We start from the raw sequence: 23934 nt of genomic DNA, 5'->3' as shown, positions 1-23934 counted from the left end.
GCTCCTCCAAAGGGCTTGGGTCACTTCTCCAGCTCTGCCCTCTGTAGCACTCTAGGCTGTGATTGACTCTACTCCAGTACTGCCGCTCCTCTTGGTAGTTATCCATAGTTATCCCATGGCACTGGCATCTCCAGTACTGCGGGGTCTTCTGCTGCAACTAGGTGTCACCAATAGCCTCTCATGGGCTGGCTCTCTTCATGGTGTTAAGCCTTAACTTCTTTGCATGACCCCTTCAGTCCTGGGCCATAGGAATGGTAAAGTGGAAATTTCTGGTTTGTTAGAAACTCACTTGTGGGGCTGGTGAGATGGCTCAGTGGGTAAGAGCACCCAACTGCTCTTCCAAACGTCCGGAGTTCAAATCCCAGCAACCACATGGTGGCTCACAACCATCTGTAACAAGATCTGACGCCCTCTTCTGGAGTGTCTGAAGACAGCTACAGTGTACTTACATATAATAAATAAGTCTTAAAAAAAAAGTTTAATACAGAGTATCACATAAACCCCCATAATCCTGGCCCTAGAGGGGAAGGCAAGCAGACATGCAAAATCATCTTCAGTCATAGGGCAAGTTCAAAGGTCAACCCAGGCTATACAAGATCACATTCCAGAAAGGAAGGAAGGAAGGAAGGAAGGAAGGAAGGAAGGAAGGAAGGAAGGAAGGAAGGAAGGAAGGAAGAAAGGTCCTCCACATCCTGACTTTGTGGCTAAAAACTTTATTTCCTGAAGCAGAATTGGTTTTGACACAAAAATTCAAGGAATGGGGCCACTGTTAGGAAGTCTGTCCATGCTGTGCGATGGTGGTGCACACCTTTAATCCCAGCACTTGGGAGGCAGAGGCAGGCGGGTTTCTGAGTTCAAGGCCAGCCTGGTCTACAAAGTGAGTTCCAGGAAAGCCAGGGCTACACAGAGAAACCCTGTCTCAAAGGAAAAAAAAAAAAAAAGAAACTCACTTGTGTCATGCGATGTTTTTATGAAAGTGATCTTATGAGAGGGCATGTAATGTTTTGTTGAAAACAGACACTTGAGAGAGAGGGTGTGTGGCATTTAGAAAGAGTATACATGAAACCCCATAAACAATGGGAGGGCACTCTTGCATTGCTACGCCGCTGTATAACATTTTCTGTCTTTGTTGGTCTTCACGCATAGAGAGAAACGTGCCAAGAACTTGTGGTATTCAGTCCACTTCCACTGTTGCATCGAGCTGCCACTACTATTTGTGTTTGGTGTTTGCTATTGGACCAGACTCCTGGTATCCTGACAAAGAAGAGTGGAATTGCCCCCAAAGAACTACTTCTAAACATGTCCACAATCCCCTTTTCCTACTAACCTTCTTTCTTCCCTACCTCTAGTTGGTGGGCTAGAAGGGAGGTTGAAGTGTTTAAGAACCCTAAACAAAGTAGGTTTTGAAAAATCTAAGCCTACAGAATGGCCCCCATAGGCTCAATATTTGAATGTTTTGTCAATAGGGAGTGGAACTACTTGACAGGGATTAGGAGATCTGGCCTTGAAGTAGATGTGGCCTTCTTGGAAGAAGAGTGTCACTGGGGGTGGGCTTTGAGGTTTCAAATGCTCAAGCCAGTCCTAGTGTCTCTCTCTTTCTGTTGTTTTCAGATAAAGATGTATAATTCTTTAGCTACCATGTCTACCTGCATGCTACCATGCTCCAGGCCATAAAGATAATGGAATAAACCTCTGAAACTGTAAGCAAGCCCCAAATGCTTTCCTTTATAAGAGTTGCACTGGTCATGGTATCTCTTTTCAGTAATAGAACACTGGCTAAGATATGTGCAAATTGTTGATTATTTTAATTTCTTTTACTAAATCTTAAAGACTTTGGTAGCAATTTAATTCTAAATAATTTTAACTCAATTCAGTATGCAGACCAAAAGACTGAGGAATTCCACCCATGTCTTAGAAATTCCAGACAGCTAATGATACCTTTGTCAGCATCAGGGCACATGAAATTACAAAAGCTAAAGATGCATCAGAGAGTGAGGTCTTAATGTCCTGAGGAAATCATCTTTAGTTATGAAGCAATCATCTGAATGTCAGCTCAACAATGAACTGAGATCCCATTTTATATGGTCATCAATTAGGGAGTGAGGGGCTGTCTGACCGTGGTCAACTTATGGATTTCAGCTGAAAATAGCCAACAGGATTTGCTGGTGGATTAGGTATAAATATATGAAAGGGTAGAAAACTACATTAACAGAGAATGGAAGCCCTGGAAATGGAACTGGGGAATGTGGTACATCTGCTTGAGCTGCCTACAGCAGACAGGCAGACGACAGTAGACAGCAGACAGCAGAGCAGACAGCAGACAGGCAGACGACAGTAGACAGCAGACAGCAGACAGCAGAGCAGACAGCAGACAGCAGACAGTAGACTAGATATCTGCTGTGGAGGGGAGAAGTCAAGCTAAATAGAATCTGACACACAAGTTCTATTAAAGCCGTGAGACCACGAAGGGAATGGGACAGAGGAGAAACGAGTCCAGTGATCCTGAGGACAGCAAAGGAAATCTTCACAGAAGAGAACGAAAAGGGGGCTGTGGTGCAAAAGCACAGGTGAGCTTGTGTGACTTTTGTTTGTTTGTGTCTTGAGGTTTTGTTTTTTCAAAGACAGTTTCTCTGTGTAGCCCTGGCTGTCCGGGAACCTGCTCTGTTGCCCAGGCAGATCTCCAGCTTGGTGATCCATCTGCCTCTGCCTCCCAGCTGCTGGGATTAAAAGCATGCACCACCACAGCCAGACCAAATAAATTCTTTTTATAAAGAAAGAAAAAAGGGATGGGGGCATGCATAGATCTGGTAAGATGGAACTAAACCTGGAAAAATAAAGGAAAAACCCAGGGAGTGTATTTCAAAATTCTAGAACAGCAACTTTAGAAAGATTGTAGAGTATCCAATCAATACGAAATTTAATTCTATGTCTATATACCTGTAATGAGTAATGAGAAACCAAGCTTTTTACTTACATAAATATCAAAAAAAAAAAATCTGCATTGACATACTTGAGCATTTCAAAACTCCCACACTCTACTAATAAAAATCAGTGAACCTGTCCGGGACTTCTGCTCCTCCTCCCAGGAGAGAGGAACTGTTCTCACCCTCACTATAGGAAAGCTATTAGTAAAAAGATCCCTCACCGCAACTCCCTACCTTGTAAGCAGACAGGCAGTGACCGAGCTCCTCCTCCAAAAGCAGGCTGCTTGCTCTAAGGCTATTCCCTGAGCTCATGCTAACTGCTCCTAAATCACAAACCGATACAAACGAACTGTTTTCTTTCTACGATTGACATTCCATTTCTTGTGATACTGGAAATGTGGGTCTGTAATACTGTAAAACTTGCCATTCTTAAGACCCAATAAATGCTAACACTTGACGATATGAATAGAAGCAGACTGGCGTGGAGTTGATGTTTGTTTAAAATTGTTAAAACATGGTGCCCCCAGGAATCTGGCCACCATTTACTACTAAGCAGTTGTGGGGCAAGTGCCACCAGACAGAAGAACTGGTGTGGTTGAGCAGGCTCAAACCCCAGGGAATCTCAGAACTGAGAATAGCAGGTGTGGAGCCAGTTCCCTGCCAAACTACCTGATCTGGGACACATACGACACTCAGCTGAGATGACTGCGACAATCGGCCACATAAATAGCATAAAAAACCTGAAGCTCTCCATGCTAATAAAGTATCTTGATAGGCCCCGGTGTTTAGCCAATAAGCTTCCCTTCCTGGGCATTCCTTCTTGCAAAGGGTAGTTAATTCTTGGTTCACCCTGAGTAAGCTGTATGAATTCACATCTGTCATTGAATAAAGCAGTTTAAACAAGCAATGGTGTCTCCTTCATCGAGTATTGTCTCAGGGGGAGGCCTTAGTCGTAAAGAGCTGTACCTAAATCTCCCTGAGAAGGCTGGGAAGCCTTCCAGCCCCTCTATTCCCTCCCTCCTCTCTCACTCAGAACCAAACCAGATTCTGTCCCCCTGCCGAGCTGTGCCATCCCCTTCTTACCTGGCAAACAGACACCTTCAGGGCAAACACGGACCCGAGGACCCCTATTCCCATTCTCAGCAGTACCCCAGCAGCATCTGGGCACACAGGAGACCCGGATCCACAGCATTCATCTCAGACTCCTCTGTTTCTCACCCTGGGAAACACGGACTGCGTTCTGCCTCCTCACAGCCCGGAAAGGCGCACATTCCAGAGAGCTCAATGTGCAACATACACGATCTGTAGGTCTGGAAAATGCTGACGCCTTTCATGATGGCTTGTGGGGACACTGTTCACACACAAAGAGCTGCAAAAGCACTAGGCTCCACATCTTCGCTTCTTAGGACTTAAGACAACCTGTCCTCTAGTCACAGAGGGTACGTTTACATAAGTGGGTTCGCATCGACTTTAGTCATAGCCCTTCTCAACAAAAAAAGGATTTGGAGATTTTTGGTTTGTTAAAGGAAAAAAATTATGGCTAAGGAAGATCATCAAACTGGCAGCAGCAAGTGCCTCCATCTGCTGAGCCTCCCCAGCCTGTCAAAGCTCTCAAAGCAGTCGACAGACACCCAAACTCAACTTGAAATCATCTCATGGCAAGCAAACATAAGAGAACAGGTGATAGGACCACCATGGACTTCACCCCGTTTGCTTCTCTGGTTGCTGTTTTGGTTACGAGGTGCTGCTGTGGACCCTGACTGAGAGTGTTGCTTAAGGCATGCAAGGCTTAATTATGTAATACTGACTACATTCAAGAGGCTTGCTTTCCAGAGCTTGAAATTTAGACTGTGAGAGAAGGAGAAAACCTTCACCACAGATGCTTCTACACACAACCTCTTGCCTTACTGCTCAGATATCCAAAAGGGTTTTTTGTTTGTTCTTTTTTTAGATTTATTTATTTATTATATGTAAGTACACTGTAGCTGTCCTCAGACACTCCAGAAGAGGGAGTCAGATCTCATTACGGATGGTTATGAACCACCATGCGGTTGCTGGGATTTGAACTCCTGACCTTCGGAAGAGCAGTCGGGTGCTCTTACCCACTGAGCCATCTCGCCAGCCCCCAAAAGGGTTTTAATGTATTACAAGTCTATTGTATAGCATTTGAACAGTAATGGCTTCTCTCAATTAAGTGCACTAAATATCCCACAAACTTTTTTTTTTCTTTCCAATTTTTGAGACAGTCTGGCTTTAAATTCACAGAAATCTACCTGTCTCTGCCTGTTGATTGCTGAAATTAAAGGCAGGTGCCACCATGCTTGGCTACACTTTTTTTTTTTTTTTTTTTTTTTTTTTTTAGATAAATGGCACAATATTATGGTCCTCTGGGGCAGGGGTTCAAATGTAAAAACATAAAACTATTGTTAAAAACTGAATTCCTAAATACCACCATGTTTTTCAAATAATAAGTTTTAAGAAATAAAGGTATGTCCAGTTACTAAGCTGTCAACTACTCCTCTTTCATAAGACCTGTAAGGTCCAGGGGCTATAGTTTAGAGGTAGAATGTTTGCCTAAGCAGCATGGAGCCTTTAACATAGGGTACACCAGGGCAATAAAAGAACCAATAGCTTGCAATGGAAATGAATATTATGGAAAGTCACTACCTAGGGCCAGTGAGATGGCCAAGTGGGTAAAGGCAGATGCTGCCAAGCCTGAAGCCTGCTCAAGCCCTGACCCAAGGTGAGAACCCACTCTCCCAAGTTGACCCCTGACCTCCGTGTGTATCTTAGCATATGCACACAGCACACGACGTAAATGTAATTTTAATTTTTATTAGCTAACACATCATGCAAAACTCTAAAACATATATTTGACATCTTATCAGGTAACCTTATCCCTAGAAATGAATAATACTGAAGATAATATTTTATAAAAATGCATATTATGTATCATTATGTATTATGTAACAAAACAACACTGATACTTTATCAAACTATCAACAAATTGAAAAATATATTTTAAGCCAGGTTTGCTGGCACACGCCTTTAATTCCAGCACTCAAGAGGCTGAGACAGGCAGATCTCCGTGAGTTTGAGGCCAGCCTGCTCTACACAATGACAGGACAGCTTGAGCTACACACACACACACACACACACACACACACACACACACACACATTTTGTGTGTGTATCTATTTGTGGGTAGTATGGTAGGGATAGTACCCAGGACTTTCCATGAGCCAGGCAGGTACCCTACCAGGTTTTAAGCCTCACTTAATTTTTTATAGCACATTTAAGTTAATTAAAAACTGAACAGAGAGTAAATGCTCCCATGCACACCCTCTCTTATCATCACCCGTCCTGGTTCTCTTATCACCACCTTACACTGGTGCAGCACATCTGCTATAACTGAAGAAGCAGTGTTAGTTAATACGCCAGGAGTAAATAAAGCCCAGGCCTCTTCCCTTTAGGGCTTGTTCTTCATGCTATGGTTCTCTGTGCACTGACCCATCATGGGGCCATGCGCCCCCGTCATAGTATCATACAGTATCATACTACTGTCCTGAAACCCTCTGCTGTAGGTGTTCCTTACATCCTTGCTCATCCCACCTATCTTTGTAATAGCTCTATAGGCTTGCATTTCCATATCATATCATATCATATCATATCATATCATATCATATCATACTTGATCCATAAAATACACAGCCTTTTCAGACTGGTTTCCTGTTCTTAGCAATATGCACGGAGGGTTCTTTCATGCATGGGTTTTCATGGCTGGATGACATATTTCCTTGGATTCTGTTGCTTTGTTCTTGCAACCCAGAGGACACAACCCAGGGCCTTGCCCAGGCCCACAGCTAGCACTGAGCTATATAACTTGTTTCTAATGTCACCAGATATGAATATTTCATGCATGGCATTTGTTAATACCACAGTTCATTTTCCCATTCAGCTACTTAAAAACTGTGCTATCTTGTTTGTTTTAAGTTTGGACAATTATGAATAAAAGTACTATAGACATGAGTGTATGGCTTGCTTTGTTTTATTTCTATGTGAACAGAAGTTTTCCATCATCTGGGTCAATACTAGGGCACAACTGCTTTATCCTACAGTCAGACTACATTAACTTCATAAGAAATTGCAGAAGTGTCTCGGGTGCGGCTGGCATTATGGGTCTTGACTTCTCACTAATCTGCAGTGCACGGTAGACCGCAGTTTGAGTTGGCACAGAGCCTCCTTTCACAACTCATTTACCATATGCCTACCTTCTCTAGTCGGGGCTTTCTCTTCAGACCTCCAGTCCACTTTCATTGGGGTGTCTTCTCTGTACCCTTCACTTTTTAGCCCCGCCCCCACCCTCCAGCTATGCAGCTCAGGCTGGCCTTGAACTGAAGGTCTTCCTGCTTTCGCCTCCCAAGCTCAGGACTACAGGCTAAAGGCTACACAGAGCTTGGGTCGTTTTAAAGTTCTAGGTATAGCTTTAATTGTGGTCCTTCATCGGGTTGGGAGAAGGCATTCTGAAACACCTACCTGCGCCATCCATCACTGTCTGAATAGTGGCTCTCACAGAGGAGAACTTTTTAATTTGAATGCAACCCAGTTTGCCAATAATCTGCTTGTGGCTCTACCTAAACCTGCCTTGCTGTGTACCCAAGGGCAGATTTATTTTTAATGACCAAAAACTTTTACCTCAGCAGTCAGCTGCAGATATGAGAACCTGTCTTTAAAAATAACATTATTTTTAAGGCAAATATCACAAATTCAACCACTTTCCTAGGACTTAAATTAAAAAATAAAAAGGTAAAGTTCACAGCTTCCTCAGCTATAGTTTTCAAAATAACATTAACACAAATTAATGAATATTAATGAATTTGCCTTCACTTCACATTTTTCTACAGTGAAACTATAAAGACTAGAATCTTCCGTTGTCCTAGATAGCTTTAACTGTCAACTTGGCACAGCAAAGAGACATCTGAGAAGGGAGTCTCAATTGAGGGACTGGCCTGTGAGCATGTCTGTAGGGGATTGGTGGAAGAGGACCTAGCCCTGGTAGGCAGTATCATTCATTCCCTTCAGGCTACCCTGCATCCTGAGCTGTGTAAAAAGCTAAGCACAGGTGTCTGAGGCGGCCAGCACATAGTGTCTCTCTGTGCTTTCTGGGTTAAGACTTGCTACAGTTCCACCCTGACTCCCCGCAGTGATTCACTGTGACCTGGAAATTCGAGCCAACTAAACCCTTCTCTAAGGTGCTTTTGGTCTGTGTTTTATCTCAGCACCAGGAAGAAAACCAGGGCACAGGGAAACTAGTGTCCAAACACTCTGGTGCCCACCACGCACGCTTGCGTTTCTCTTTTAAAATGTAAAAGAAAAAAAAAGTCACTTTTAAAATGTAAACATTTTACCATTTAAATTCTTACTACTCATCAAATTTTATACAAGATGTGTGTGTGTGTGTGTGTGTGTGTGTGTGTAGTTATGCCAAACATGAATAATACATGTAAATGAAACAATGTCTTCTATATGAGATTTTATGCACAAATTATTAAGACAAATCTGCCCTGGAAGTTGTGAGAGCTCCTTTTGTATTAGGTTCAGAAGCTGTCAGCACACTAAGGCCCAGGAGCCGGCTACACACTGCTTCTTCTAGCTTGCTGAGTTTGTATTAAAATGTTTGTCCAAGTGAGCTCTAACAATACACTTTCAAGAATTCATACCAAGAACTCAAAGGTTTATACCAAGTTTTTCTCGATACTTTAAAGAAAATACATACCTTAGTGTCACTGTTCTTCATTTCAACTGCCTAACATTTTGGTACTTACTGTAATCATTTATTTAAAAACCATTTGTTGAAGAAGGGCACAAAGCTGAATGTGCACTATTCTCATAATGAAATAAAACAGTTGAACACTGAAATGTTACTGGCTTTCATCAGGTAGAAGTCCAAAATTTGCTGCTTCTTGTTGATCTACTTTATAAGTTTTGTTCAATTCATAAATTATATTTTTGCAATTAAGTTTTAAGAAAAAGATAAAAGGTACCAACTACCGTTTACTTCCTGATCTTTTAAAGAACACCGAGTAAGTTTTCACAGCTTGATCTGGCAACAGTAACATACAATAACAGACACAACAAGCACCTTGCCCTTGCCCAGTGCAGTGGACTGTTTATCACTGACAGTCCTGCAAACTTCCCTTCACACTGTTCACATCCCTGGGGCCTCAACGACATAAAGCCAGCTGTGGTGGCTCCTGCCTCTTAGAGAAAAGAATCTCCTAAAACTAACTTCTTAATCCCAATCTTTCACCCCTTTATTTTAAAACTGTTAAATCAAATTTGAATTTTAGGTATACAAAAGTATAATAAAATAATATACATAATATACATGAATAGCATAATATTTATTATATGATATAGTAAATTTATTATTTATCATATAATATAATAATTTAATAATGTATTATACAATATAATAATTTATTGTAGAATATAATAAAATTCAAGGTCCATTAGGTACTAGAATACTATTCTGAAGACTAGTCAGGAAAAAAGAAAACTTACAATGACAAGACCAAAATCACTCAGACTCATGAACTGCTAAAGCAAAAAGTTGCTTCTTGGAAAACAGGAAAGAGAAGCCAGCCAGTCCTGCTGCAGAGCTGACTGAGGATAAAATGTAGAACTGGCTACAGAGCCTAGCGGACAAGACCGAGGAGGACACAGAAGACACATGGGGGCCGGCTGCACGCCAGTCTTTGCCCTGCTCCTTCGTTTCTACTTCCAAGCCACATAAAGGGCACGCGCCTGAAGTGGCAGGACTCGGTAAACAGGAGCAGGCGGACAGCAGTCTCAGCCCGGCAGGCAGGCAGCCGGTGGCTGGGCTCAGCTATGAGAGCATACAGAGCAGTAGTGGATTCCCTCTTCACTGTGTACTGAGAAGAGGCGGTCCAACAGCTTCAAGCTGTGTTAGGGAACACACATCACTCTCCAGGGATACAGTGGGATTCTTTCCTTCAGCAACTATTTTCCACAGTAACACTAGTAAGGCAGGGCTTGAATTTACCCCCACCCCAACACCATCGCTTCATCCAACCTCCAGCACAAACCCATTACTACCTGCTGATTTACTTACAGAGAAAATGGGTAAGCCAAGCCCCAGTATGGCGAGTATACGGGACGGGATGGTACTGTCATGGTACGGGTACTTCACGCTGTTGTCAGTACAGAAAAAGCCCCTCTGAAATGGATATACTTTGCCCAATTTTAAAATAGTCATAGGCATGGCAGCTGTTGGGGAAGGGAAAAAACACATATGATTACATTCAATTCACTTCTTCAGGAAGGAGAGGGCATGGGATATAAATCTTAACTAAGTTCAGGTCTTTCTGGAGAAGGACTGATATTCTCAGACACCCAGCAGAAGGGCTAATCACATCATGTGGAGCCTGTGCATTCAAAAATTGATTCTCTCGCTTGCACTGACTTCTGAATCAGAAAAGAAGCCACCAGGGAAAAGAACAAAATTGGTCCATGGAAAAATAAATCTGAGAATATAGGCAAGTTTTTTATTTTACATTCTGTAATTAATTCCCGTTTAACAGCTTAATACCTTAAATATGTATAAGGAAAAAGACAAACTAACATAAATCTAATAACAGCACCATAATATCTGAAGGACAAAGAAGTAAAAAATCTAGTTCACATTAGAATGAAGTTCAGTATATGCAAAAACCTTTGATAAGAAAAGCAGAATGGCCGGGCATGGTGGCACACGCCTTTAATCCCAGCACTCAGGAGGCAGAGGCAGGCGGATTTCTGAGTTCAAGGCTAGCCTGCTCTACAGAGTGAGTTCCAGGACAGCCAGGGCTATACAGAGAAACCCTATCTCAAAAAAAAAAAAAAAAAAAAAAAAAAAAAAAAAAAAAAAGAAAAGAAAAGAAAAGAAAGAGAGAAAGAAAGAAAGAAAAGCAGAATGGAACATGCCCTTGTTCTTCAAGACAAAAAGAAAATGGTCTTTATTAGTCTTGGCAGGGCTCCAAAACTCCTCAAACACAGCACAGCATTAAACTTTAATATGCCCGAGCCTCCAAGTAGCTAGGTCTACAGGCATATGCCATGCCACCTGGCTGGCCATTTCTAAATGTGTTCAAATTTACACTGAGTCAGGCTTTGCTTCCTACAATTCAAACACTGAAGCACCTGCTCGCTCATCATATACTCAAGACGAGGTAAGGCAGGTACAGAGGACTAATTTGTTCAAAACTCGCTTAAGATCTAGGCTACATTGTGTAAAAACAGAATGTACACTCCAGAGATTGTTTACAAAGAAATACCAACACAGACTTTTCGGGGAAGAGAAACGAAGGTTCTGTACCTGGACTGTGAGATAGTAACCCTATTAACCATTATCAGTACAAACACATCCAAAGGGGAATGAAGACAGAGGCACACCATGAAATCAGAAACAGGATTCTTAAAAGGACCAACAGAAGTTCAGAGACGAACACAAACTGAGGTAATCCGAAAAGAGCACTAAAGAAGAAGCAGCGGACAGGCGAGGCACAGGCACAGGCACAGGCAGGAGCAACAGCAGCACCAGAACTGCAGCAGCAAAGGAGGGGGACTGAGCAAGGGGCCCGTCCATCCATCACAAGACCCTCCCCACACTGCATGCCCACGCGCCCACGCATGCCGAGCGCTGGAGGACGCGGAGAACTCAATCCTTATTTCTCTGTGCCACACGGGCCTGGAACCCCACTGTTCCCAGCAGCTACTACTCATGTTTAAAGAAATGAAGATCATCGGTGCGGAAACTTTAAGTGGGGGCAGCCAGGATTCTAACACCAGCTCCTCCTTCTGTACAGGAGAGCTGGGGGTAGTAAAAGAAGCGCGGTGATAGGGACAGGCTAGGGCAGTGGATCTGTCCATTTAAGAAAAAAAAATGCTTCTTCAGTTAAAATAAATACATCTGTTCATAATGAGACCTCAGAGAGAGAACATCTTTGCTGCTAATTATCTCTGCATTCTGTAAGTTTCAGGTTTTAACGATTGCATGAGGGCTTCAAGTTGCGCTTACTAAAGGATTCTGGGTTACATTAGCCTTAAAAGAATTTATCTTGTAGGATATAAAAATCTTCTTTCGGTCAAAGTCAGTAACACAGTAAACTAAGAATTTTAGAAATTAACACTTAAGACACTGAGCAAGGAGGAGGACATATTTAATACAACTTTGATATAATTCAGGCACTGAGTGCCAGTGTCAGCTATGAGAAGAGAAAAGGATGTCAGAGATGTGTTTTGAAGGCTGCTCACACTTGCAGAGGCCGACCTATCAGTAACACTGCAGAGTCTGGAGCCCAGAGATGGTCCTATGATAGAATCATGAAGTTAGAAGGAGGTGCTAGCTCCGTTGTTCAGAGGATTGATTGCCTTGGGGGTCATGTGTCACTTCCTAATGGGTGTCAGCCTTGTCTTCTGCTCCCCATTTAGCCCTGAAGACCCCAACCACATGGAACTGCTGTGTTTTTGAAATCCTGTGTGTGGCCCTGTATTCTCAGCCTGCCTCTCCCCTTCCTCCTCCAGATAGGCATTCCCTTACCTGTCCCATGGCACTGTGAACAGCTACCCTGCTTTGTACACATCTTTCAGTAACTCTAAAAGCAGGTACCTGCTAGTACTGTTCACTTGGTATCAGGTGCACAGTTGGAGCTGAATAAAACCTTATTAAAGAGCTAAGTAAATAAAATTCAGGATACAGATGTGTAAGCATTTGTAATTATAACTTAGGATAAAACAGTTCTCAAAGAGAGCATAAAGTCAAGACTAACAGAGCAAATAGCCAAGAACTAACAGTCCTCATACAACCATGATGAGAGACGAGAAAGGGGAAAAAATAGCTTACTATACTCTAGAGGGCAGGGACTTGTCTATCTTGTTCAGCAGCCTACGCTACGCATTCTCTGGAAAAAACGAATGAACACTAGAAAAGGACAACGCTAGGATACAAACGCCACGCCTCAAGTGCCTCACAGCTAGCTCGCTCTCCAGGTGAACACAGGATGCCGAACGCCCACACTGAAGAGAGAGAAAACTCGGCGAAGACCATGAGCTCTGAGGGAAGGTCGTCCACTCGACAAGGCTCCTTTCTCACAGCTCGTTATATTCGTTACAGCTTCATGAGTCTACATGATGGACTTCAGTCCTTCTCATCGCTCCCTCCCTCAGAAACCCTTCTTTCAACATCTTTCCCTCCTACCTCCATGTCTGTTGTGAGAGCTGTCATTATCTAAACATCCTTTCTTCAAGTTATATTACAGTGACTTCCCCTACTGTTACATGTTAGAGGGAGAAGGAGGAGGAGGAAAAAAAAAAAAAAAAAAACGGGAAAGGGACCGAGATTCATCCCTCTATTTGGACGTGGTGGTATATGCGCCAATCCCCAGAATTTAGGGAACTGAAGGCGAAGACTCATGAGTTCAAGGCAACCATGGCTACACAATAAGATCCTACCTCAAAAATAAATATTCTTGCTAGGTGTAGTGGACACACCTTTAATCCCAGACACTGGAGACAGAGGAGAAGGATCTCTGTAAAGTCAATGCCAGCCTAGCCTGATCTACGTAGTAAGTTCCAGTCCAGCCAAGATGACACAATGAGACTGTCTCGAAATATAATTTTTAAAAATCCTTTATTTGTTACAGAGATTATTTTTAATAGTAATATTCTAAGGGATTGATGGAGACCTGCATATTCAAATTAGTGTTACAGGGAGCGTTTTCTCTAAAAAGACTAACATTCCTTGATATCTAAAGGATATATATATATATATATATATATCACATAAAGATATATACTATTTAATTTTTTTAATTATCTATTTTATGTGTATGGGTATTTTGCCTGCACGTACATATGTGCACCATGTATGTGCCTCTCTCTGTGCTCCCTCCTCTGGCTCCTGCCCATGCCAGTCGCTTCATCCCTATGCTTTTGATTTCATGTATTTCTTCTAAGACATGTTGAAGAAGATAAATGACTACCTAGGATCATGAAAGTGTGTATTTGCTCCCTAGGTTTCCTGCTTGATCTTCTGCTTCATATAAACATAAAATTTTAAAAGTACATTTTTTCTTTCTAATCATGAGAGCTAGGTGTGGTAGCAGGCTTGTGACCCTGGCACTTGGATGGAGATATGAGATCAGTAGGAAACGGATGCCATGCTGGGACACATAGTGAATTTAAAGCCATCCTGTGCTATAGGGTACCCTGTTCTCAAAAAAAAACAAACAAAAACATACAGAACTCCCCGCTGAAAAGAACACAATAAAAGCACCTAGAAGCTCTCAGGCTGACTATAGAGACTTTGATTTTCACTTCATTTGTTCAAAAGCTGCAAGGTGTTATGCTAAGCCTCGGGGAACTCAGAGCACGAAAGGTGCAGGCGAAGCCTCCTCAGGCTGTTAGCAGCAATCTGGCAGGAACTGGCCGCAGAACAACTGGCACACTCTTCTCCTGCTGTGTTTTCCATCGTCTAAACCCCTGTAGATGCCAATAGGCAAGGTCAGCCTCGTGATGCGGAGGGCAGGTGTGGTGCAGTGATGGAGATCAAATCTCCAGAAAAAGTGGAAGTTTCCCGATTCTAGAGGCAGAAGCTGAGGGCAGTCAGAAATGTGTGGGAAACAGTATCTACTGTTGGAGTAGTTGGAGTACTACTCATGGAGTCTCTATTACTACATCTTACAAATTCTGGACTTTATTTAGTGGGTAAGAGCACTATCCAATTTGCGCTTTAATGGAGATTGAGAACTCTTAGAAGAGCTACATAAAGGAAAAAGCAACGTGGAGGCAGAATAGAAGGAAAGGTGGGAGGCAAGAAATACTCCTGTACAGGAAAGAGTGGGGACCAGAAATAAAGGCATAAGCATGGGAAGAGGAAAAAGGGAGACCTGTGGATGTCTCTGCACACAGACATGGATCTCACTACACATGCCTTCAGTGTTGTGTCGTCTACTCTCCTCCCAATCCTGAGTACACTGCCATCTAATAATAATCTCTCTACCAAGCCTGAGTATACTGCCATCTAATAATCTCTTCATAGTTTTACTCATGGTAAGCACTTCAAGGAATATTGGTGGAATGAACAAGCAGGCAACAACCTCTGAAACCCATAATTATCTTGTGTAACAACAAAAGCACATCCAGAAAAGGTTAAATACATTTCCTTGCTTAAAGGTGCAAGTTCAAACAAATCAAAACAAAGAAACAAGAAAAACCAGCAGGCCACCTGAAGCTCACAAACAGGCTGGAGGTGTGGGACTCAGGGTCAGAGTCCTTGCTGAACATACATGAAGCCTTGGTTTAATTTCTAGCGACAATGCACACACATAGGTGCATTGGCCACAAAGCCACACGCACAGGACAGGGGAACACTTTCAACTCCAATCACTATTCTTTCTCAAGCTTGTTTTTCCACTGACAACACAAAAGGTTAATAAAGAAGAACAAACTGAACAGAGCTGTATTAATTACTGAGGCAAACATCATTTACAAGTCTCCAGAATCCTGAAGTCAACTTCTGTGTGTCCAGTACCACCTGTAAACAAAGTTTCAGCTATGGCTACTATGGAACCACTGCTCTCCCAAGGGCCCCTCACCCTCTCCTCAGTGAAAACAAAATCAGGGACCCAACTGCCTCTTCTTAACTGACTCGCTAAAACAGAATTGCAGGCACAAAAAAAGGTCTGACCTACAAATAAGACGCTAAAGAATAAGACCTAACAGGGAAACGTTCCAGATTCAGCTCCTGTGTTCCTCAGAGCTGCAAGTCGTTGTATTTTGATACATAATGCACGATACATATTATGATAGGTATATGGTCACACTTATGCATTCCACTCCTCCATGAAATTTCCAATCAGCACTCACTCCACACAGCTTCAAAGTTAGCCAGATAACTACATTTCCATACCTTTGTTCTAACTCTGAAAGTATCACATAGTATAGTTTTGGAGTACATAAAATTCTATATACTATGAATAAAAAGTAGAAGTCTTTTTGTGGCCACTTCTTGAAGCAGAAATATATTTTGGGTTTTTTAAATTAATTTAGTTATAACGTGTAAGTGTTTTGCCTGCAGGTATGTTATGTGCACCACATGCATGCCTGCCGAGGTCAGAAGAGGGCATCAGATCCCCTGGAACTGGAGTTACAGATGGTTGTGAGCCACCATGTGGTTTCTGGGAATTAAAGCCAATACTCAGTAAGAGCACCAAGTACTACTAACCACCGAGCCACCTCGCTAGACTCTGAAGTACAAACATGTTTAAAAGAAAGATTTGTTTCACATGGAAAAGATTTATAGCACAGTTGTCTGTGGATATTTACTGAGTCTCACCAAACAAATCAAACAACTGGATCATGTTACATAGTCCTGCTCATGTATTCCAAGAGAAACTTTATTGAACGGCCATATAGGCCATTAACCCAACTAATGCTCAGACACTGTTAGCACGTTTCACCTGCATAATTAAGTTTCCTACCACAGAATCTATAAAAGTTAAAAGTAAAAACTTAATCCGTACGGATCAGACACAAAGAAATGTATTTGTTATATTTAGCAAAATTATCTAAAATTCATCCCATGTCATATAATTTTACTAGTATAAAACAAAGGTGTTTGTTTTTAAATATACATGGGAAAGTCTGGAAAAAATATAATCAACTTTTTCCCTTTTTTAAATTAAATTATTTTATTTATTTATATTCTAAATGTTGCCTTCTTCCTAGTCCCTCTGCCCCTCCCCTTTGCCTCTGAGAGGGTGCTCACTCACCCCTTCGTCACCCCTGCCCCCAGGATTGCCCAATCCCTGGGGCATCAAGTCTCTATAGAATTAGAAGCATCCTCTCCCACTGAGGCCAGACAAGACAGTCCTCTGCTGCATTACAATCAACTTTTAAGTTGGTATCTTCAGAGGCAGAACACAATTAGGTAGAAGGCATTTCCTGCTGTACACACCTGCTGCATACACCTTCAAGTTTAGTTATTTTCTAACAAAAGAATAAGACCACATTCGAGTTTCCTAAATGCTTCGCCACAATACTTTGTTTCCTAAAATTATGCTTGTAACTTACCTAAAGCCATACTATCCCTCTTTCCTGTAATTATACATATAGCTCTCCTGAAGAAGCCCTACCTGTAATAAGAAATCGTTTAACACCAGTCTGTCTTCATAGTCTGTTTAAAACCGAGAACAATGAAGGAGGTAGACAGGCTGCCAGGCTTGAATGGCGCCTCCGACAAGCTTCACACTGAATGCTTGCCTCTCGGGCACTGGCTCTCAACCTTCCTAATGTTAGACACCTAATATGGCTCTTCATGCTGTTGTGACTTTCAACCTTAAAATGATCTCATTGCTACTTCTTAACTGTATTTCTGCTACTGTTATGAACTGTAATGTAAATATGTAATAATATGCAGGACCCCTGTGAAACCGTCATTCGACCCCTAATGGAGTCACGAAGTTCAAGTTGTCCTAGAGGTTTTCTCTCTTGCGACTTTTGAGATCCACTGCATAATTATAACTGTAATAACTGTGCCACCTAAAAATAATAAACCAAAGATGAAATGCTAGCTTATCCAGAAGTAGAAAGAGCCTGGAGGCTCAACAGGCTGGTAGAAGGGGTCACTTCTGTCAGCCTCACAGAGGTGCTCGGAAGGCGCTCAGGACTGTACACGGTGGTGCTGTCTCAATAACTACAGCAAGGAGGGAGGAGTGCTATGCTAGGGAACCAGACTGAGCTGCACAGGCTGAGGAAAGAAAGGCAAAGGTCAAGACCGCCTGGGCTGAACAGCAAGACTGCCTCAAAGCAATCTGTCTTAGGCCGGGTCTCTATTCCTACACAAACATTCTGACCAAGAAGCAAGTTGGGGAGGAAAGGGTTTATTCGGCTTACACGTCCACATTGCTGTTCATCACCAAAGGAAGTCAGGACTGGAACTCAAGCAGGTCAGGAAGCAGGAAGGAGCTGATGCAGAGGCCATGGAGGGATGCTGCTTACTGGTTTGCTTCCCCTGGCTTGTTCAGCTTGCTCAATTATAGAACCAAGACTACCAGCCCAGAGATGGCACCACCCACAAGGGGCCTTTCCCCCTTGATCACTAATTGAGAAAATGCCCCACAGCTGGATCTCATGGAGGCATTTCCTCACCTGAAGCTCCTTTCTCTGTGATAACTCCAGCTGTGTCAAGTTGACACACAAAACCAGCCAGTGCGCAATCACAAAATCTCTAAGTTACTGATCATTAATAAAATACATTAATATAAGCCATCTGTAGTTTAATGAGAACCAGAAGAAAGAACAGTTGAGGGCAGTGCTAGCCAAATGAACTTCTGAACAATCAAATGGTCACATTAGGTTAGTGAGCACTTTACACGTGGCTAGTGTGACTTAAGTATTGATGTCTAATTGTAACTAATTTAGCCTTAATAATTATAATTAAAACTATTCCCATTTTCAGGCATGAGGAGCATATCAGTTAATTAATTAATATAGTACTGGGCATCTCACACCACATTACTCACTGAGGATACAAAAGCTATGTATATATCGATGTGTTTGAGCTATGTGTATTGGTTCATGCCTGTAACCTGACACCCAGGAAAATGAGAACGAGGAATGCCAGGCCAGCTTGGGCTACAAGAACCTGGTTCAAAACAAACAAACAAACAAACAAAAAATCTTACAATTAATTACATATTAACATAAGCCAGTTTCAAAAAGCTCAAAGCAAAAGAAATTAATTAAACAAGTATCGATGTAGTAACTCTTTTTAGCAGCCCAGAAAAATAAAAAGAATACAAAGCAGAAAGTCAACAGACTGACAATGAGGTGTGTGAACATGTATAGGTGTGTGAACATGTATAGGTGTGTGAACATGTAGAGGTGTGTGAACATGTATAGGTGTGTGAACATGTATAGGTGTGTGAACATGTATAGGTGTGTGAACATGTATAGGTGTGTGAACATGTATAGGTGTGTGAACATGTATAGGTGTGTGGTGGTGCTTTCACGGGTTTAGTCATGATTTAGCTTTTAAAACTGCAGGAAGGGGCGCGGGGGTAGGAGACAGATGGGACAAAGCTAAAGCAAATTATTAAAAAAGTATTATCACTAATAGTCTCTCTTAGTTAAACAGCATCAGAAACTCAGACACTCGCTCACTCTCCCGGGAGCCAGCTGTCAGGTGTGTAATGGGGCAGGCCATCGGCATCCCAGAGAGAACATGTGGCAGCAAGGAGAACAAGATCTTAACACGGTGTGTCTCTTCACACCCCACCTCACGCCCACTATCCTCTAAGGAAGGAGTCTGACCCCCGGGGCATGGGCTTCCTGGAGGGATGACCTTTCCCCGTGACCCCTCTGCAGTGTACAACCCCATGAGCTGAGCAGCTCTGTGCACACACACAGACCTAATTCTGTGCCATCCATTAGTCTGCATATGGAGGTGACCCTGCTCTATGTGACCCTGGGACAGCTCACTCTACCACACAGGCTAAGTGGCCATCTTGATGCCTAAGTACTGTACTGAAACAATGGAAGGGAACTGTAAAAAAACGACAATATTAAACAGACAAGAAGTTGCTTTGCCGTATGTAAATTATGTAAATCTGGCCGCGTGTAAGCATTTCTGCATTTTTCTCAGAAACTGTAGGTCCACAGTTTGTGAAGTGTGCTTCCATGCACCCTCTCGTTTTCTCCTCTTCGGAAGGCCAGAGGTAAATTATTACTGTTGTTGTTGTTGTTTGTTGTTGTGTGGGGGCTTATTACTGCTTTGTGTGATCTAAGTTGTTTTTAGAAAGTTCTATGCATTCCCACCTTAAGAAATGTTCTTTTGTGCGCCATTCAGTTTTGACAAATACAGTTTCTTACTTTCTTTGCAAACAGGTTACAGGATCTTTCCAGAGTCCCATAGAGCATCCTCCTACTGACCGACTGGTACGTGCTACTTCTGACTGTGTGTGGAGGTCAGAGGAAAACCTCCAGGAGTTGATTTTCTCCTAGTACATGGGTTCTGGGGCTCAAACTCAAGTCCTCAGACTTGGCTGCAGACACCTTTACCCACTGGACCATCTTGCCGGCCTTCGGCATGTATTGACCATGGAGAAGTTGGTGAAAGCTGTACTTCAGAACCAAGAGTTAGTTCAAGGTAGAGTTGGAAAGGGCAGGCATGAAGGGTCAGTGTGGCCGATTAGTGGCTCAGCGTGACAGAGTAGCAGGCAAGGGGAAAGAACAGAGCACCCTCAGGTCCACAGGCACCTGCCTTCTGGTCACTGCCTTACTGAGAGTACCACCTCTCTGTGGTTGGCTTGATTCTACTGTAAGAATGACTCCGCACACCCTAATCCCCCTGCTTCTCTCTCATTAGAACAAAGGACAAAGAGCAAAGAAAGAAGAGTTTGTGTTTAAGTGATACTTACCAGAGGATTGTTTGTTTCCTTGTTTCCTTGTTTCCTTGTTTGTTGGGGGGGTTGTTGTTTGCTTGCTTTTGCATTTTATAGGTTTGAGTCAGTAGTTCCCAACAATGTCCTCAGCTTTGGAGCATTTTCGCTCATTCACACACCTACAATCTTTTTAGGTATCTATCTAAACAGCTTGAAAAGGAAACCCAGAGGTGGGGCTGAACATGTGCTCTGTGGTAGATCATCCACCCACAGGATCACAAGAACACAAAAGCAAAGCCAAAATTTTCCAAAGCTGTTACAGTAGGGTACTTTACTATGTACTCTCAGATTCGTGTGTGTGTGTGTGTGTGTGTGTGTGTGTGTGTGTGTGTGTGCGCGTGTGTGTGTGTGTGTGTGTGTGTGTGTGTGTGTGTGTGTGTGTGTGCGCGCGTGTGTGTTGAGGGAAGACGGGGTGGGGTGGGGGTAAGAGTGCTCACCTGTTTTTTTTTCACAACTGCTGGTCACCTGCTGTCCCTTTCAGAAAAGCACATGACAGGCCAACTGGCCAAGAACACTCATTCCTTCCATTCCCTATGCTAGCAGCTGTTTTCTCTCTCTCTTCTCCTCTCTCTCTCTCTCTCTCTCTCTCTCTCTCTCTCTCTCTCTCTCCATGCTGTCTAAGGTCACAGAGTCAGTAGCAAATTTTCCATGTGGCTTTCTGGATGCAAGAGGCAGGGAAATGACTAAGTGATGTGTGATTATTTCTAGTTTCCCTTCTCTGGAACACTTATCAGGGCAATCTATTTGAGATTTCTTTGGTACTTGGAGCTATAATTTAATCCTGCCAAAAACATTCTGTCTACAGAACTGGAATTGAAGTTGGGATTAATACAGACATATTTTGAAAGGAACAGCAAAACTGTACTAGAATGTGTGCACCATAAGTGGGCAGGCAGCTTATCAGAAATGCATTGTGCTGACTCAGCAGGCTACACACACACACACACACACACACACACACACACACACACACACACACCCATATAACTCTATTTATATGAATTATATGACATTATACGATGGAGACCAGCTCAGTGGCTACCAGAACTGGAGGGCAGTGGGGGACGTGGATTACAACGAAGTGTGAAAGAATAACAAACCAGCGACTTATGGAAAAACTGACCAATTGTGCATCCTAACTCTGTAGCAACTACATGGCTAAATTCTACATTGCCTAAATACAGGCCTGGAGAGATTACGAGTACATACTGCTCTTGCAGAAGGCCTGGGCTTGGTTCCCAGTGCATACGTACATTCCCAGGGACTTGTCATGCCAATTCCTGGGGATGTGATGCCCCTCTGGCCCTCCTTGGGCACTTGCACACACACACACACACACACACACAAACACACAAACACACACATAAAAATAAAAATTAAAAAAATGTTTCATCTAAGTTCATATATGCCAAAAGAGAGAGATTTACATTGCGTAACAAAACACATCAACAGAAAAAGGCACTGCCATTTGCCTGACGCCTCCTCTCATCTCCACATCTGCTGCACCTGTACAGCCCTACAGTGACCTCACCCCTCCACCCAGCAGAGATCTGCTTGTCCTACAAGTGTCTACTCCAATGCTCCTGTAATCCTTGCTTCGGTGTAGCAGGTTGGAGTCCTGGATGATGTGATCATAAAAAGAGAAAGAGAAAAGAACGTAAGACTATGTTCTGGCGGGGTGTGGGGGAAGGGGGTGCCTCAGTGGGCCCATGCCAAGGCATCCCTTCCCCCTGAGGGACCAGACACACACGGGTATAGTACAGAATAGAGTTTATTTAGGGCATGGGGAGGGGAGTTAAGAGAGTAGTAGAGGCAGGGAAAGGCAGAGAGAAGGAGAGAGTAGAGAAGTAGAGGCTGGCCATGACCATGTGGAGAGAGGGGGAAGGGAATGGGGAGAGACGGGGAGCAAGGGAGAGAAGCAGGAGTAAGAGAGAGAGGGAGAGGAGGGAGCAAGCAGCCCCTTTTAGTGGGTCAGGCCTACCTGGCTGTTGCCAGGTAACCGTGGGGAGGAGCATACCTGGCTGTTTCCAGGTAACTGTGGGGGAGGAGTCCAGACAGAATACCAACACTATACAGGGTTGAGTAGTCAGATATGCAGGCCTGCATTGGTTGGCTTCTGGCACATTCCCAGGAGCACATTTCTTTCCTAATTTCAGTTTCCTCACCTAGTAAATGACTAATATTTACCTATCACCCAGAAATGTTATGGATAAAAGCCCTGGCGTATTAAGATTTATCTTTAAAAAATGCTTTATTCCTTAATCTTTCTCTTCTGGTCTCTTGCAATAATATGCAAATCTATCTGAATGCTTAATTCAAGTAGTGGAATTGTCTCTCTAGATAAAATGCCTCTGTAAACCTTGAATTCACAGAAGCTAGCAGATTCACTGTCTCATAGTCAACACCATCTAATCTGCTCTCCTGGTCTGATCTCATGTTAAAGGAGTTATCAAGATGGAGAGAAGTTGACAGAATAGACCAGAGTACACTGAGATACCAATGGTGACCCAAAGATTCTGAAGTTTCTTCAAGGATGTTATATGCAGCAGAAACTGCAGACAACCTAGATATTCAAATGTGGGCCTGTGAGCTGGCTCAGCAGGTAAAGCCTGATGGGGAAGGCCTGAACCAACTCTCAAAAGCTAGTCTCTCACTGCCACACGTGAGCCAGGGCAGTCACCATACACATATACACACAAACGTGTGCTTAAAAATACACAAGGTTGGATGACCTAGTTGGCCATCAATGGGAGGAGAAGCCCTTGGTATTGCGAAGATCATATGCCCCAGTACAGTGGAATGCTAGGGCCAGGAAGCGGGAGTGGGTGGGTTGAGGAGCAGGGTGGGGTGGGGGTGGGGGTATAGGGGGCTTTGGGGATAGCATTTGAAATGTAAATGAAGAAAATATCTAATAAAAAATGAAAAAAAAATACATAAGGTTTCTAAATGAGAGAGAACGTGACAAGTCAGATACAATGACATATCACAGAACCATTAAAATGTTAAAGAAGACTAGCTGGGCTCTATGACACACATTTATATATCCTAGCACTCTGAAGACTGAGGCAGGAGGATTTCAAGTTTAAGCCAGCTTGGCCATACAGTTAAGTTCTAGACTAGCCTATGCTACATAGGGAGACCCTGCCTCAAAAGTATAAAAGAAAAAGAAAAGAAAAAGGAAAAAGGCTGAGGCAGAACTGCTGTAGGAGGAGTTTGTAGTCAGGGTAGTCAGCGGAGTTAAAGCAAAAAGAAAAAGGAGGGGAGGGGAGGGGAGGGGAGGGGAGGGGAGGGGAAGAAGAGAAAAAAAGATCCAAAAACATTAGTAAGCTGGAAGAAATGGACTGGTGCTTAAAAGTGATTTCTGGTCTATCATAAGGACCAAAGTTTGGATCCTAGCACCCACACTAGGAGGCTCAAATGACTGTAATTAAAGCTCCAAGGGACCTGTCACTCTCTTTAGCCTCCAGGGGCACCTACATAGGCATGCACACACACACACACTCAAG

The 23934-nt window shown here is 43.0% G+C and overlaps 1 protein-coding gene across 2 annotated transcripts in view; it reads right to left on the bottom strand.

Moving 5' to 3' along the window:
* The window catches only part of Plpp1 (phospholipid phosphatase 1), a 67118-nt gene that overhangs the window by 22822 nt on the left and 20362 nt on the right, over positions 1–23934 (bottom strand). The window contains exon 2 of one of the 2 annotated variants that reach the window (NM_008247.3): positions 10060–10214. The exons of the other annotated variant lie outside the window; for it this stretch is intronic. Within the exon in view, the coding sequence (NP_032273.1) occupies positions 10060–10214 (155 nt within the window). The remainder of the gene's footprint in view (positions 1–10059; positions 10215–23934) is intronic. 2 annotated transcript variants of the gene reach the window in all.

Source organism: Mus musculus, chromosome 13 (genome assembly GCF_000001635.26).
Source record: "Mus musculus strain C57BL/6J chromosome 13, GRCm38.p6 C57BL/6J".
Classification (NCBI taxonomy): Eukaryota; Metazoa; Chordata; class Mammalia; order Rodentia; family Muridae; genus Mus; species Mus musculus.
The sequence above is the reverse complement of the archived record's forward strand: the minus strand, read 5'-3'. Positions and strand labels throughout refer to the sequence as shown.